This window comes from Mobula hypostoma, chromosome 23, assembly GCF_963921235.1.
Source record: "Mobula hypostoma chromosome 23, sMobHyp1.1, whole genome shotgun sequence".
Lineage (NCBI taxonomy): Eukaryota > Metazoa > Chordata > Chondrichthyes > Myliobatiformes > Myliobatidae > Mobula > Mobula hypostoma.
In genome coordinates this window covers 8,226,843-8,240,461 of record NC_086119.1, presented here as the reverse complement: position 1 = coordinate 8,240,461, position 13,619 = coordinate 8,226,843, and the positions used below count along the sequence as shown (strand labels likewise).

Sequence of the window (13,619 nt, the reverse complement as noted above, 5' to 3'; positions counted from 1 at the left end):
AAGAGGCTAGGGTAACATCAATGTTGACAAACTGGTTAGGTGATAGCGCAGAATCAAATATCGCTGTGATGATTGTACGTTCTAGTATCAATTGTTTGGCAAGCATAAAGTGAAAAAAAAGTCTTAAAACTACAACATTCTAAAGGGAATGGGTAGTTCTTGACTGAGGAGATCTTTTTTCAGTTATGGAAAGTAGGTTATAGTGTTGCTAATACTAGTTCTAATAAATATTAGTGAGGCATTCTGAAGCTTGATTAATTACCGTATATCAATGGAGAAGAATTTCCCAGCGTTATTTCTGAAGTGTTTTGAGTGTTTGTGTCTCTAATTGGAGTGCCATGATGCGGACAAGGTGGGTGGATTGCATCATGTTTTTGATTGGGAGCACAGAAATTTCAATTTCCTCCTTCATTTTAGAAATGGGCTCTATGGTTCATGGCTTGAGAAAGCCATCATCCAGTGGGCTGTGCTGGAAGGCTGGTGGGAGTCGTGAATTCTAACCCTCTGCGCCCATCCATTGAGATCATAATACATAAGAACGTACACAAAAGTACCGGAGCAAACTGGCACTGCAGCAAGATTTCAGGAAAGCAAGGTTGAAGAGAAGGAGAAAAAGGAAAACATTCACTCCATTTTGTTTTTGTTTATTTTACAGAATATTCCTATTATAATTTGGGTCGTCGCACTAGCTTCAGTCCAAAGAAGTGTGGAGCTGATAACAAAGTCAGGCATTTAAATAGTGAACCATCACAGCAAATTACAGTTTTATATGATTGTTGGAAAACCCAATATAATCAGTTTGAAGGTAAAGCAGAGTCCAGAGCCCACCATGGTGTTTACATTGAAGATAAAGCTGATGACGACTCCAATCCATGGAAGAAGATTGAGCAACATTATGACTCTGAGTCATCAGAACCTCCATCTGAAAAACATTATTCAGATGTTCTGGGTCATTTACATGAACTAGATCTTGCATTAGATGAAGAAATGTTTGCTACCTCTGATGAAGAGGAGGCAAGCATTATTTCTTTGAGAACAGGCAGAGAATACACATCAGATGAAGGAGATGAACAGAGTGATAGGACTACAACTTTGTCTCAAGATTGGTCAGGAATGGAAGGTTTAGAAAGTGACCAAGAAAATCATGGTATGGTCTGCCAACACACTCTGAACAGCAGTGTGATGGAAGAAGAGGATATTGCAACTAGCATTTCAGTCCAGGACTCGATCAGCAACTGTAAAATCAACATCCAGACATCAAAACATCTCATGCAACAAGCGTTCAGTGCTCTCGATCGCACAATCAGAAATTATAATCCTGAAATTGGCACAGTACGGAAATCCAAGAAGGAGAATCAGATAAGTGATCGAATTGAGAAGACCTCTTGCACTAATCTACTAGGCTATGATGAAGTGGATTATCCAAGGCAAAATGCAAAGGGGAATAAACAGATTAAATCAAGCAATGAAGGTCACCTGATGATCCCCATAGCTGTGGCTCCTCCAGCATGCTATCAACTCCCAATATATGGAGTGGAGAAAATCCATGAAGCTAATCCTGCAGGGCATTACCAACCAATATTTGAAGTTCTTGGTCATACTGAGGATGAAAGGACAGCAGGAACAAAAGGTTGCAGTTCTGATATTCTGAAAACATCAGAGACATTTGCTGATGGGACACAAACCATATGTTCATTGAGGAAGCAAGAGAATGTTGAACATGTTGATTACAAATTTACACATGATAAAAGCGTTAAATCTATGCCATGTCATAAGGATAAACCAACAATGAAATGTAAAAAGAAAATGAATGCATTAGCACAAGTTCACAAGCATGAGAACATCCCTGTAAGTTTCCAATAACCCCTGATGTTCAGATATTGTCATGTAACTCTTATTACAGTCTACAAAATTTACTGTTCCGAAAGAAGAAGAAAAGTTTACTAAATGAATGTAAGTTGTGATATATTAATCATATTTATTAGGTACATTTTATTGCTGCAGGTACGTAAAGGTCGCATATCTATGAGAATCCCACCACATGGAGACCAGCAAGGATCCAGAAAGCAATGCATGTACCTATCAGGCAATAGGAAAATCCGCATTACTCAAAGGTGAATTTGCAAAATCTGTTTATGTAGAATTTTGGCAGGTAACTGAGAACAATATATGTTGTTGTGCATGTAATACATACAAGGTAATGAATAGTGACACAACACTTCTTTTAAAGCAAATCATGTTATTTGCATATCCCAGCAATTGTCCGATAAAAGTACAAAATGCTAAAACATTGTGGAATAAGTAACAGGTCAAGGGCCTTCAATGAAATTCAGCAATTCTTCATCATTCAGCAGTACTAAGTAAGTCCATTAAAATTTAAGAAAATTTTAAGATCTGAATGAGAATCAATAAGAAATAAAATAAATAATTAGTGCAAAAAATAGTGAGGTAGTGTTTATGAGTTCATAGACCATTCAAAAGTCTGTTCCTAAAACAATGAGTGTACATCTTCAGGCTCCTGTATCTCCTCCCTTTTGGTAGTAATGAGAAGAGGGTGTGTCCCAGGCAATGTCCTTCATGACGGATGCTGCTTTCTCGAAGCACCACCTTTTGAGGATTATCTCAATGGTAGCAGATCTAGAAATTTGTTAAAGTCTTTGGTGGCATACCAAATCTCCTCAAACTCCTAATGAAGTATAATCATTGGTGTGCCGCCTTCCCACTTGCTCAGTTTCAGTCTTGAAGGTAATACTGTTACACCTGAGTCTGAAAATTATGGGCTGAAGTCTCATTTGATTCCAGCATTGCTCCATTGATGGTGCAATCTTTCAGTGAAACAAACGTTTGTTCTGACCAGAGATTGCTGGCATCCTAGTGCAAGCAGCAGACTACAACCAAATGCTACAGAATAATATTCTAAGGAGTCAAAAGTATCTACTGAATATTTCACTGGTGCTTGGTGCAGCTTCCTCTGGAAAGGTCACAGTGTGTGGTACTCCTACCATTAAACTTTGAGTAAAAAACCTGTCACGTCACCACTGATGGAACAACATAAATGCACCTTTCAAAGTTCAAAGTAAATTTATTATCAAAGTACTGTATCTTGAGATTAATTTTCTTGTGGGCGTTCGCAGTAGAATCAATGAAACACTACACATGAAGACCAATAAGCAACCAGTGTGCAAAAGAAGACACACTGTGCAAATACAAAAAAAGAGTCAATAAATAATACTGAGAACGTAGAGTTATAGACGTTCAGTCAACCTGAGTTTTTGGTGATAAGGTTGAAGCCATTGTGAAGGAGAAGGGACCAGAAACTGTGGCAAAGCTCAAGTCTTTAAGAATGATTGAATACTACACCAGATGCTGCCAACAGTGCTTGCATGTTGCACCAGCTGCTTCACAAGACTGAATAATTAAAAAGTGAACAGAAAGCATATGATCAACATAAGTGGAGTTTAAGTAGAGTGTTCTTATTGATACATTAGCCCCAACAAGGACAATAAAACTTGTACATAATTTCAACATTCTCTACATTTCAAATAGGATATACAACCAGTGGCCACTTTATTAGGCATACTTGCTCGTTAATACAAATATCTAATTAGCCAATCAAGTGGCAGCAACTCAATGCATAAAAGAATGCAGACATGGTCAAGAGGTTCAGTTTTTCAGACCAAATATCAGAATGGGGAAGAAATGTGATCTAAGTGATTTTGACCATGGAATGATTCTTGGTGCCACATGCAGTGATTTGAGTATCTCAGAAACTGCTGATCTCCTGGGATTTTCATGCCAGAAACAAAAACATATCATGAGCGGCAGTTTTGTGGGTGAAATACCTTGTTAATGAGAGAGGTCTGAAGGGAATGGCCAGACTGATTCAAGCTGACAGGAAGGTGACAGTAGCTCAAGTAACCACCTTTTACAACAGTGGCGTGCAGAAAAGCATCTCTGAACGTACAACATGCCACACCTTGAAGCGGATGGGCTATAGCAGCAGAAAACCACAAACGTACAGAAGAGCACTCAATGGTCACTTTTTGAGGTATCTCCTGTGGCCACTGAATGTATCTTAAAATGTGGCATATATAACCCCTCTATTTAAAATAAGGAGGGAGAGAGAAACAAGAAGCTGTGAACTAGCCTAACACCAAGTAGTGGGGAAAATGCTAGAGGCTGTTGTAAAGGGCGAGATAACAGCACAATTAAAAAATGCAAACAGGACTGGTCAAAGTCAACAATTTATGAACTGGAAATCCCATGTAAACTGTGAGGAGTTTTTTGAAGATGTAACTGGGAGAGCATATGACAGGTGCAGAATTAGATCATTCAGCCAACTATATCTGCTCCATCCTTCCATCATGGCTGATTTATTATCCCTTTTAATCCTATTCTCCTGCCTTCTCCCTGTAACCTTTGACACCCTTACAAATCAAGAACCAATTTAAAGCTTAGCTTTAAATATGCCCATTTACTAAACCTCCACAGCCATCAGTGGCAATGAATTCCACAGATTCACTACCATCTGGCTAAAAGAAATTCCTCCTCATCTCTATTCCAAATGTTGTCCCTCTATTCTAAAACTGTGCCCTCTGGTCCTGGACTACCCCACTAAAGGAAATATCTCCATATCAACTCTTTCTATGCCTTTTAATATTCAATAGGTGTCAATGTGATCTTCCTTCATTCATCTAAACTCCAGCAAGTACAGGCCCGGAACCATCAAATGCTCCTCATGTATTAACCCTTTCATTCCTGGAATCATTCTCATAAACCTCCACTGAACCTTCTCCAATTCCAGCACATTCTTTCTTAGATAAGTGACCCTAAGCTGCTCACAATACTCCCAAGTGTGGTCTGAACAATGCCTTATAAAGCTTCAACATTACAACTTTGCTGAGATGTATTCTAGTCCTGACAATATGAATGCTAAAGTTGCATTTGGCATCCTTACCACTAACCCAACTTATCACTTATGACAACCCACCTCAGAGTACTGAAATGTTACGTTTATCCAGTTATGTTATATGGCTCAGAATGTTGGACAATGTCTAGTAACACGAGGAAACGAATTGTAGCAGCAGAGATGTGGTTTTTGAGGAGGATGCAAAGAATATCATGGATGAAACGAATATCTAACGAGGATGTCATGAACAGAGCAAACACAAAAAGAGAAATAATGTATGAGATCATGAAAAGGCAACGTAACTTCATTGGACATGTGATTAGGAAAGAGGAGTTAGAATGCACGGTAATTATGGAAAAGATTGAAGGGAAGAAAGCAAGAGGAAGAAAAAGGCAAATGATGCTGGAGACAGCAGCCAGAGAACTGGAAATGAATACCAATGAACTGATCCACTTGACCCAAAACAGGAGTGTGTGGGCCATGGCAGTCAAAGCTCAAACTGGGCACGGCACCTGATGATGATGATGATTACTAATTCAACCTGCAAGTTAACCTTTAGGGAACCTGTGTGAGGACTTCCATATACTATATTCCATCTGCCACTTCTTTGTCCATTCTTCTAATCTGTTTTAACTCATGCAGACTCCCTGCTTCCTCAACACTACCTGCCTTTTCACCTATCTTCATATCGTCCACAGACTTGACCACTAAGCCATTAATTCCGTCATTGAGATAATGTGGAAAAAAAGCGGTCTCACAACGACCTCTGCAGAACGCCAGCAGCCATCCAGAAAAGGCCCCATTTATTCCCAGTCTTTGCATCCTGCCACAGCCAATCTTCTATCCATGCTAGTATCTTTCCTGTAATACCATGAGCTCTTATTAGCCTCATGTGCAGCACCTTGTTAAAGATCATTTGAAATTCCAAATAAACAACATCCATTCCTTTACTTTCTCTATCCTATTTGCTATTTCCTGAAAGAATTTCATCTGTCCCCTTCAGGAAACCATGCTGACTTTGGCCTACTTTATCATGTTCCTCCAAGTACCCTGAAACTTCATCCTTAATAATGGACTTCCAGCATCTTCCCAACCACTGAAGTTAGGCTAATTGGCCTATAATTTCCTTTCTTCTGCCTCCCTTCTTAAAGAGTGGAGTGACATTTGCAGTTTTTCAGTTCTCCAGAACCATTCCAGAATCTAGTGACTCTTGAAAGATCATTACTAATGCCTCCATATTCTGTTCAGTTATCTTGTTCATAACCCTAGGATGTAGCCTATCTGGACCAAGTGACTTATCTGCCTTCAGACCTTTCAGCTTCTTCACCACCTTCTTAGTAATAACAACTACACTTACTTCTGCTCTGACACACTCGAATTTCTAGTGAACTGCTACTGTCTTCCACAATGAAGACTGATGCAAAATACTTAACAAGGTCATCTGCCATTTCTTCATCCCCCTTACTACCTCTGCAGCATAAGTTTCCAATGGTCCAATAGCCACCCTTTTACTCTTTATATATCTGAAAATCCTTTTGGTATTTTTAAAATATTGTTTGATATCTTTTATATTATTATCTTCATATTTTATCTTTTCTCTTCTTATGGCTTTTTTTTAGTTGCCTTCTGTTGGTTTTTAAAAGCTCCCTAATCCTCTAACTTTCTACTGTTTTTAGCTGTGTTATATGCCCCCTCTTTTGTTTTTATGCTGCCTTTGACTTCCCTTGTTAGCCATGGTTCCCTTTTAGAATCCTGATTTATCTTTAGCTTGTATCCATCCTGTGCCTTCTGAATTGTCCCCAGAAACTCCAGTCATTGCTTTTATGCCAACATCCCTGCTAGTGTCCCCATCTACGCAACTTTGGCCAGCTCCTCTTTCATGCTTCTTTAATTCCCTTTTCTCCACTGTAATACTGATACACCTGACTTTATCTTCTCCCTCTCAAACTGCAGGGTGTATTCCATCATATTATGATCACTGCATCCCAAAGGGTTCCTTTACCTTAAGCTTCCTAATCAAATCTGGTTCATTATATAACAGCCAATCCAGAATTGCTTTTCCCCTAGTGGGCTCAACCACAAGCTGCTCTTGTAAAAACATCTCATAGGCGTTTTCAAATTCCCTCTCTTGGGATCCAACATCAACCTAATTTTCCCAATCTACCTGTGTATTGAAATCCCTTATGACTACTGTAACATTGCCCTTTTTACATGCCTTTTCTATCTCCTATTGTAAATTGTATCCCACACCCTGGCAACTGTTCAGAGACCTATATGTAACTGCCATCAGGATCTTTCTACCCTTGCAGTTTCTTTACCCACATGGATTCTATGTAGATAAGGGATAACTAGTGGATGTATTGTACTTTGATCATAAGAAGGTCACTGGATAAAGTCTCATTTAAAAGGTTACTGTGTAAAGTTAGAGCATTAGGGTTAATGTATTGATAACTGATTCACAGACAGGAAACAGAATAAGAATAAATGTATCTTTTCCAATGTGACATATGGTAACCAGTGAGCGCCTCAGCTATTCATAGTATAGCCTACCTGATGGTAACAGTGAGAAAAGGGCATGCCCTAGATGCTGGAGGTCCTTAATAATGGGCACTACCTTTCTGAGACATCGCTCCTTGAAGATGTCCTGGGTGCTTTGTAGACTAGTACCCAAGATGGAGCCGACTAAATTTACAACCCTCCGCAGCTTTTTTCGGTCCTATGCATCAGCCCTCCGTACCAGACAGTGATGCAGCCTGTCAGAATGCTCTCCACGGTACATCTATAGAGGTTTTTGAGTGTACTTGTTGACACACCAAATCTCTTCAAACTGCTAATGAAGTATATATAGCAGCTGTTTTGCCTACTTCATAACTGCATTGATAATGTTGGGACCAGGTTAGGTCCTCAGAGATCTTGACCCCAGGAACTTGAAACTGCTCACTCTCTCCACTTTGGATCCCTCTATGAGGATTGGTATGTGTTCCTTCATCTTACCCTTCCTGAAGTCCACAATCAGCAATCAGTAAGTTGTTGCTGCGACATCACTCCACTAGTTGGCATATCTCACTCCTGTACGCCCCCCTCATCTCCATCTAAGATTCTACCAACATTGGTTGTATTATCAGCAAATTTATAGATGGTATTTGAGCTACACCTAGCCACACAATCATGGGTATAGAGAGAGGAGAGCAGTGGGTTAAGCACACACCCCTGAGGTGCACCAGTGTTGATCGTCAGCGAAGAGATGGTATCACCAATCCACACAGGTTGTGGTCTTCTGGTTAGGAAGTTGAGGATCCAATTGCAGAGGGAGGTACAGAAGTCCAGGTTCTGTAACTTCTCAATCAGGATTGTGGGAATGATGGTATTAAATGCTGAGCTATAGTCGATGAACAGCATCCTGACATCAGTGTTTGTATTGTCTAGGTGATCTAAGGCCATGTGAAGAGCCATTGAAATTGTGTCGGTCATTGACCTATTGTGGCGATAGATAAATTGCAATATGTCCAGGTCCTTGCTGAGGCAGGAGTTCAGTCTAGTCATGACCAACCTCTCAAAGCATTTTTTCGTTGTAGATGTGAGTGCTACCAGGCGAAATTCATTAAGGCAGCTTACATTATTCTTCTTAGTCACTGGTATAATTGTTGCCTTTTTGAAGCAAGTGGGAACTTCCACCCATAGCAGTGAGAGGTTGGAGATATTCTTGAATACTCCCGCCAGTTGGTTGGCACAGGTTTTCAGAGCCTTACCAAACTCCATTGGGACCTTCCACCTTGCAAGGGTTCACCCTCTTTAAAGACAGCCCAACATCGACCTCTGAGACAGAGATCACAGGGTCATCAGGTGCAGCAGGGATCTTCACAGCTGTAGTTATATTTTCCCTTTCAAAGTGGGCATAGAAGGTGTTGAGTTCATCTGGTAGTGAAGCATCACTGCCATTCATACTATTGGGTTTCGTTTTTTAGGAAATAATGTCTGGTAAACCCTGCTAAAGTTGTACATCCGATGTCGCCTCCAACCTCATTGGAAATTGTCTCTTCACCCTTGAAATAGTCCTCCGCAAATCATACCTGGTGTTCTGGTACAGACCTGGGTCACCAGACTTAAATGCCACAGATCTAACCTTCAGCAGACAATGTATCTCCCAGCTCATCCACAGCTTTTGGTTTGGGAATGTACAGTAAGCCTTTGTAGGCACACACTCATCCACAGGTTTTAACAAAGTTGGTAACAACTGCGGCATAGTCTTCCAGATTCGAAGATGAATGCCTGAATACAGTCCAGTCCACCGATTCAAAGCAGTCCTGTGAATGCTCCTGTGTTTCCCTTGTCCATACCTTCTTGGTCCTCACAACTGGTGCTGCAGTCTTTTGTCTCTGTCTAATACTCAGTGAGTAGAAGTACAGCCAGCTGATCAGACTTCCTGAAGTGAGGATGTGGAATAGCACGGTAGGCAGTCTTGGTGGTGTGACAGTGGTCTAGTGTGTTGTTTCCTCATGTATTGCAAGTGATCTGTTGATGGTAATTGCTTAGTGATTTTTTTCAGACTGGCCTGGTTAAAATCCCCCCAAACAATGGTGACGGCATTAGGGTGCGCTGTTTTGTTCATGTTGATTCCATTGCTTAGATCCTCTAAAGCCTGATTGACATTGGCCTGAGGTGGAATGTATACCACTACCAAAATGATCCTGGAAATGTACAGAAGCCTGAAGGCACACACTCAGCAATTCAGGAACAGCTTCTTCCCCTCTGCCATCCAATTCTTAAATGGACATTGAACCCATGAGCACTACTTCATTTTTTAAAATATATATTCTGTTTTTTTGCACAATTTTTAATCTGTTCAATATATGTATACTGTAATTGATTTACTTCATTATTATTTTTTCCTTCTATATTATGTATTGCATCAAACTGATGCTGCTAAGTTCACAAACTTCATGACACATGCCAATGATAATAAACCTGATTCTGATTTTGATATATTTTAGTGATTTGGATAAGCAAAATATAATATGTTGAAGATTGCTGATGACTCTAATAAATTATGAATTATGAAGTGGGTCTTGATAACTTAGATAGATTGAATGAATAATAAAACCTTAGCAGGTACAATATAAATACACTGCAGCATAGATAAATGTGAAATTGTCTAATTCACTAACAAAAACAGAAAGACAGCTTGTGTAAGATTGTACATCAACACTTCTGACAGACATTGGTGTCACAGAAAGCAAACGTCAGTGAAGCATGCAGTTAAGAAGTTAAATTGAATATTAAACCAGAAAATGTGCCTCAGCAAAGGCACAACAGAAAGAATCAGAATTCTAGTTTCTGCAACTTTTGTTTTCTTTTATAGTCAAGTTGTATGTTGGTCTTCATAACAAAAAGTTTTGGTACAAGCGCAAAGATAACTCACTGTACTGAGCAAAGGCTCTTTCAAATACTTGGTGAGATTACCTTGCAGGGACTTGGTGACATTATACAAGCTTTATGCACATGCTTAGTCATATTACCTAGGAAAGTTTTCATTCCTATAGTAGGAGTGCAAAGAAGTTTCACTGGACTGCTGTACAAGAGAGATGAGGTCAACTGGGGTTCTATTTACCAGAGGTTAAAAGATTTGAGAGAGAATCTAAACAAATTTACAAAATTCTGACAAGACTAGGCAGATTGAATCGGGGGAGGATGTTTCCTTGGCTGGTGTATCTACAACAGGGGGCCACATTTACAGGATATGGAGTAGATATTTATTACTGAGATGAGGAGAAATATCTACACTCAGAAGGCAGTGAACCTGTTAAATTTGCTCCCACAGAGGGCATTTGTTACTAAGTTACTATATAAATTAAGAAGGAGATGGATAAATTTCAAATTGCAAGTGCATCAGGCAATATAGGATGGGGGGGGGGATATGGTTTTTAGATCGATGATCAGCCTTGATCATATTGAATTGAGTAGTGCTCACTAAGCCTGTTTTCTACTTCCCTGTGAATGTCGGGGAATGAAAAGACAATGATGTGTTGACATAATGTAAGTATGTCGACAAACATTGTGATTTGTTTGCTACAGTGACTGATAACAGATAAAATGTCTCTGTTGCAAATTCAATGAATAATTTGGAAAAGAAAAAATGTGTAATTTTCTGCAGATTAATTTGTGATCTTCTGTGTGGGCCCATGGCCAAGTGGTTAAGGCATTGGACTAGCAACCTGAAGGTCATGAGTTCGAGCCCCAGCCGAGGGAACGTGGTGTGCCCTTGAGCAGGGCACTTAATCACACATTGCTCTGTGATGATACTGATGCCAAGCTGTATGGGTCCTAATGCCCTTCCCTTGGACAACATTGGTGTCGTGGAGAGGGGAGACTTGCAGCATGGACAACTGCTGGTCTTCCATACAACCTTGCCCAGGCCTGCGCCCTGGAGAGTGAAGACTTTCCAGGCGCAGGTCCATGGTCTCACAAGACTAACGGATGCCTTTACTTTAATCTCATCTTTTGACCTTGTTTCATTTGTCCAGCTGTAACGTTGTGGCAGAAGGAGTCAAAGTGAGACAGAAAAAGAACCCTGAGGGCTATCATTTCACCAACATGGAGAAACCTCAGGATCAAAATTGTGGTAGAACAACAAAGGAAAAATCTGAGCAAGCATCTGTGAGCACCAATTGGATAAGTAAGGAAATACACTTAGATCACTAACATTAACAATAAAGCAATTAGAAATGGTATTCAGCCTTGTCCTTTCTATTTCAGTAGTATTATGAAACCATGTGCAATTACATACCATCCATTAGCATGTCATTTACTTTTCCCTTTAGATATTAAATTTTATAACTGTGGTAATTAGTTCTTATTCATCACAGAAAGAGCTCAAAAACAGATTTCTTTTCAATTGTAATTAGAAAGTGTAAGAACTTAGTAGCAGAATGATATCAGAATAATTGTGTTTAGAATTTATGGTTTGATACCATCTTTGTTAGATGACATGACAGACATGATTGAAAAGATGACATCTGGATGCCTGCCAGTTGGACAAGGGGAGTCAAAGCAGCAAAGTAACCCACATACTGAGCACATGGATGAAGAGGAGTTGTTCCGTCAATTTGCAAAGCAACCACGCCAAAGTGTGAAACAACCTCACCCCTCCAACAGACATCTTGTACACAGTGTGGAAGACCACATAGATCACCAACAGATGAAATACAACCCATATTACACCCCAGAGAAGGCACATATTGAGAGTGACAATAGCTTAGAAATGGAGAAATCTTTGCAAAGTGTTACAGGTGAGGTTCAAAGAGGAATCCCATCAGTTTTTTTTAAAGAAATCACGTTGATATTGAGCTTTACTTGTTCTAAATGCATGGTTTTGTATTGATAGATGATGGCTGTTTTGTTGCTGAATTCCAGTGTGGTGTGTTGGAAGGAACTTGCTGAGTTGATTAAAGATGAGTTTGTTAAACTTGTGATACTTTGCTCCAAACTTCAGTTTTTATTATGTGTATCTACCAAACTAATGTATGTGAAATCATTATGTTAATTAATATTTATAAAGCGTACAGTGGAGGTATAACTGGAGCTGAGAAAAATACTGTGATATGACTTTTTGTTTATTATTTTACTGGTGCTGAATGAAATTGGGGGAAAATGAAAATAGAAAGTAACTAGCCAAAAGACGAGGAATGCTTAGAGCTTTTCACTTGAATTAAAATTGTATTACAGGACAGAGAGTATCTTTTGATAGCTATCAATCAGGAAGTAGTGAAGAAGAGAGAGAGATAGCAAACATGGACAAAACATTCACCACAGGAAGAAAACAAAATGGAGCTCAAAAGGTGCGTAAGGTTCTAGGCATTCTTATGGAATCACTTCACCTCAATTCTAAGGTTTTTTCATAACTACTTTAAGGTCAGAGAAATACCATCTAGTTATTCTAAATCATGGTTTACTGTATATGTCACATTAATCAGTATTTTCAGAATATTCTGTGAACAGCTGTAGTCTTATAAGCTATAAGGAAATAGACAGTGACAATAGTAATTTACACCAAAACATGCATTGTATTTTACTTAGTAAAATGTTATTCTTATTTTACTAAAAAAAACTTCCAATTTACTGTAAGCAAAGCAGAGGATTTATTGAATGTATTTATGAAGTATGACATTCTATTTCAAAATATATTTAAGATCTTCACAGGCAGACTATGTAATAAAATCTGTTTCCAAGGTACAGTGTAAAGCTATTGATGGTGCGATTTTAGGGATTTCTTTTTGGTCATAACATCTGTTACTGGGAATCACAAATGAGCTGTAAACAATTTTAGACCTGGCCACTGAGTGTCGCTCTGAAGCAGGAAGGCAGCTTAATGTTGCCAACTTTCAGTTCCCTGGCCCTGACTGCCTCATTTTCACCAAGGATGTCTATTCCTTATACACTTCTATCCTCCATCAAGAAGCCGTTAATACTCCCCACTTCTTACTCAACAAAAGACCAACCTGTTCCCCTCCTCCATCTGTAGAACCGGTCTTCAACCTCAACAATTTCTCTTCCAGCTCCTCTCCAGACTCAAGGAGTAGCCATGGGCACCCACATGGTCCTCAGCTATGGCTGCCTTTTCGTTGGCTACGTAGAAAAGTCCACGTTCCAAGCCTTATCTTGTAATGCTCCCACTACTTGTGCTACATTGACAACTGCATTGGTGCTGCTTCAT

At 39.5% G+C, this 13,619-nt stretch overlaps 2 protein-coding genes across 2 annotated transcripts in view; both read left to right on the top strand.

Annotated features, from left to right (window-relative positions):
- LOC134336990 (inactive serine/threonine-protein kinase TEX14-like) overlaps nucleotides 1–11,608 on the top strand; it is an 89,703-nt gene extending 78,095 nt beyond the window's left edge. The window contains exons 15-17 of the mRNA XM_063031732.1: nucleotides 656–1,848; nucleotides 2,005–2,114; nucleotides 11,431–11,608. Of these exons, the coding sequence (XP_062887802.1) occupies nucleotides 656–1,848; nucleotides 2,005–2,114; nucleotides 11,431–11,608 (1,481 nt within the window). The remainder of the gene's footprint in view (nucleotides 1–655; nucleotides 1,849–2,004; nucleotides 2,115–11,430) is intronic.
- Nucleotides 11,609–11,976: 368 nt separating this feature from the next.
- Nucleotides 11,977–13,619, top strand: part of LOC134336733 (inactive serine/threonine-protein kinase TEX14-like) — a 29,216-nt gene continuing 27,573 nt past the window's right edge. The window contains exons 1-2 of the mRNA XM_063031144.1: nucleotides 11,977–12,195; nucleotides 12,632–12,744. Of these exons, the coding sequence (XP_062887214.1) occupies nucleotides 11,985–12,195; nucleotides 12,632–12,744 (324 nt within the window). The 5' untranslated portion in view covers nucleotides 11,977–11,984. The remainder of the gene's footprint in view (nucleotides 12,196–12,631; nucleotides 12,745–13,619) is intronic.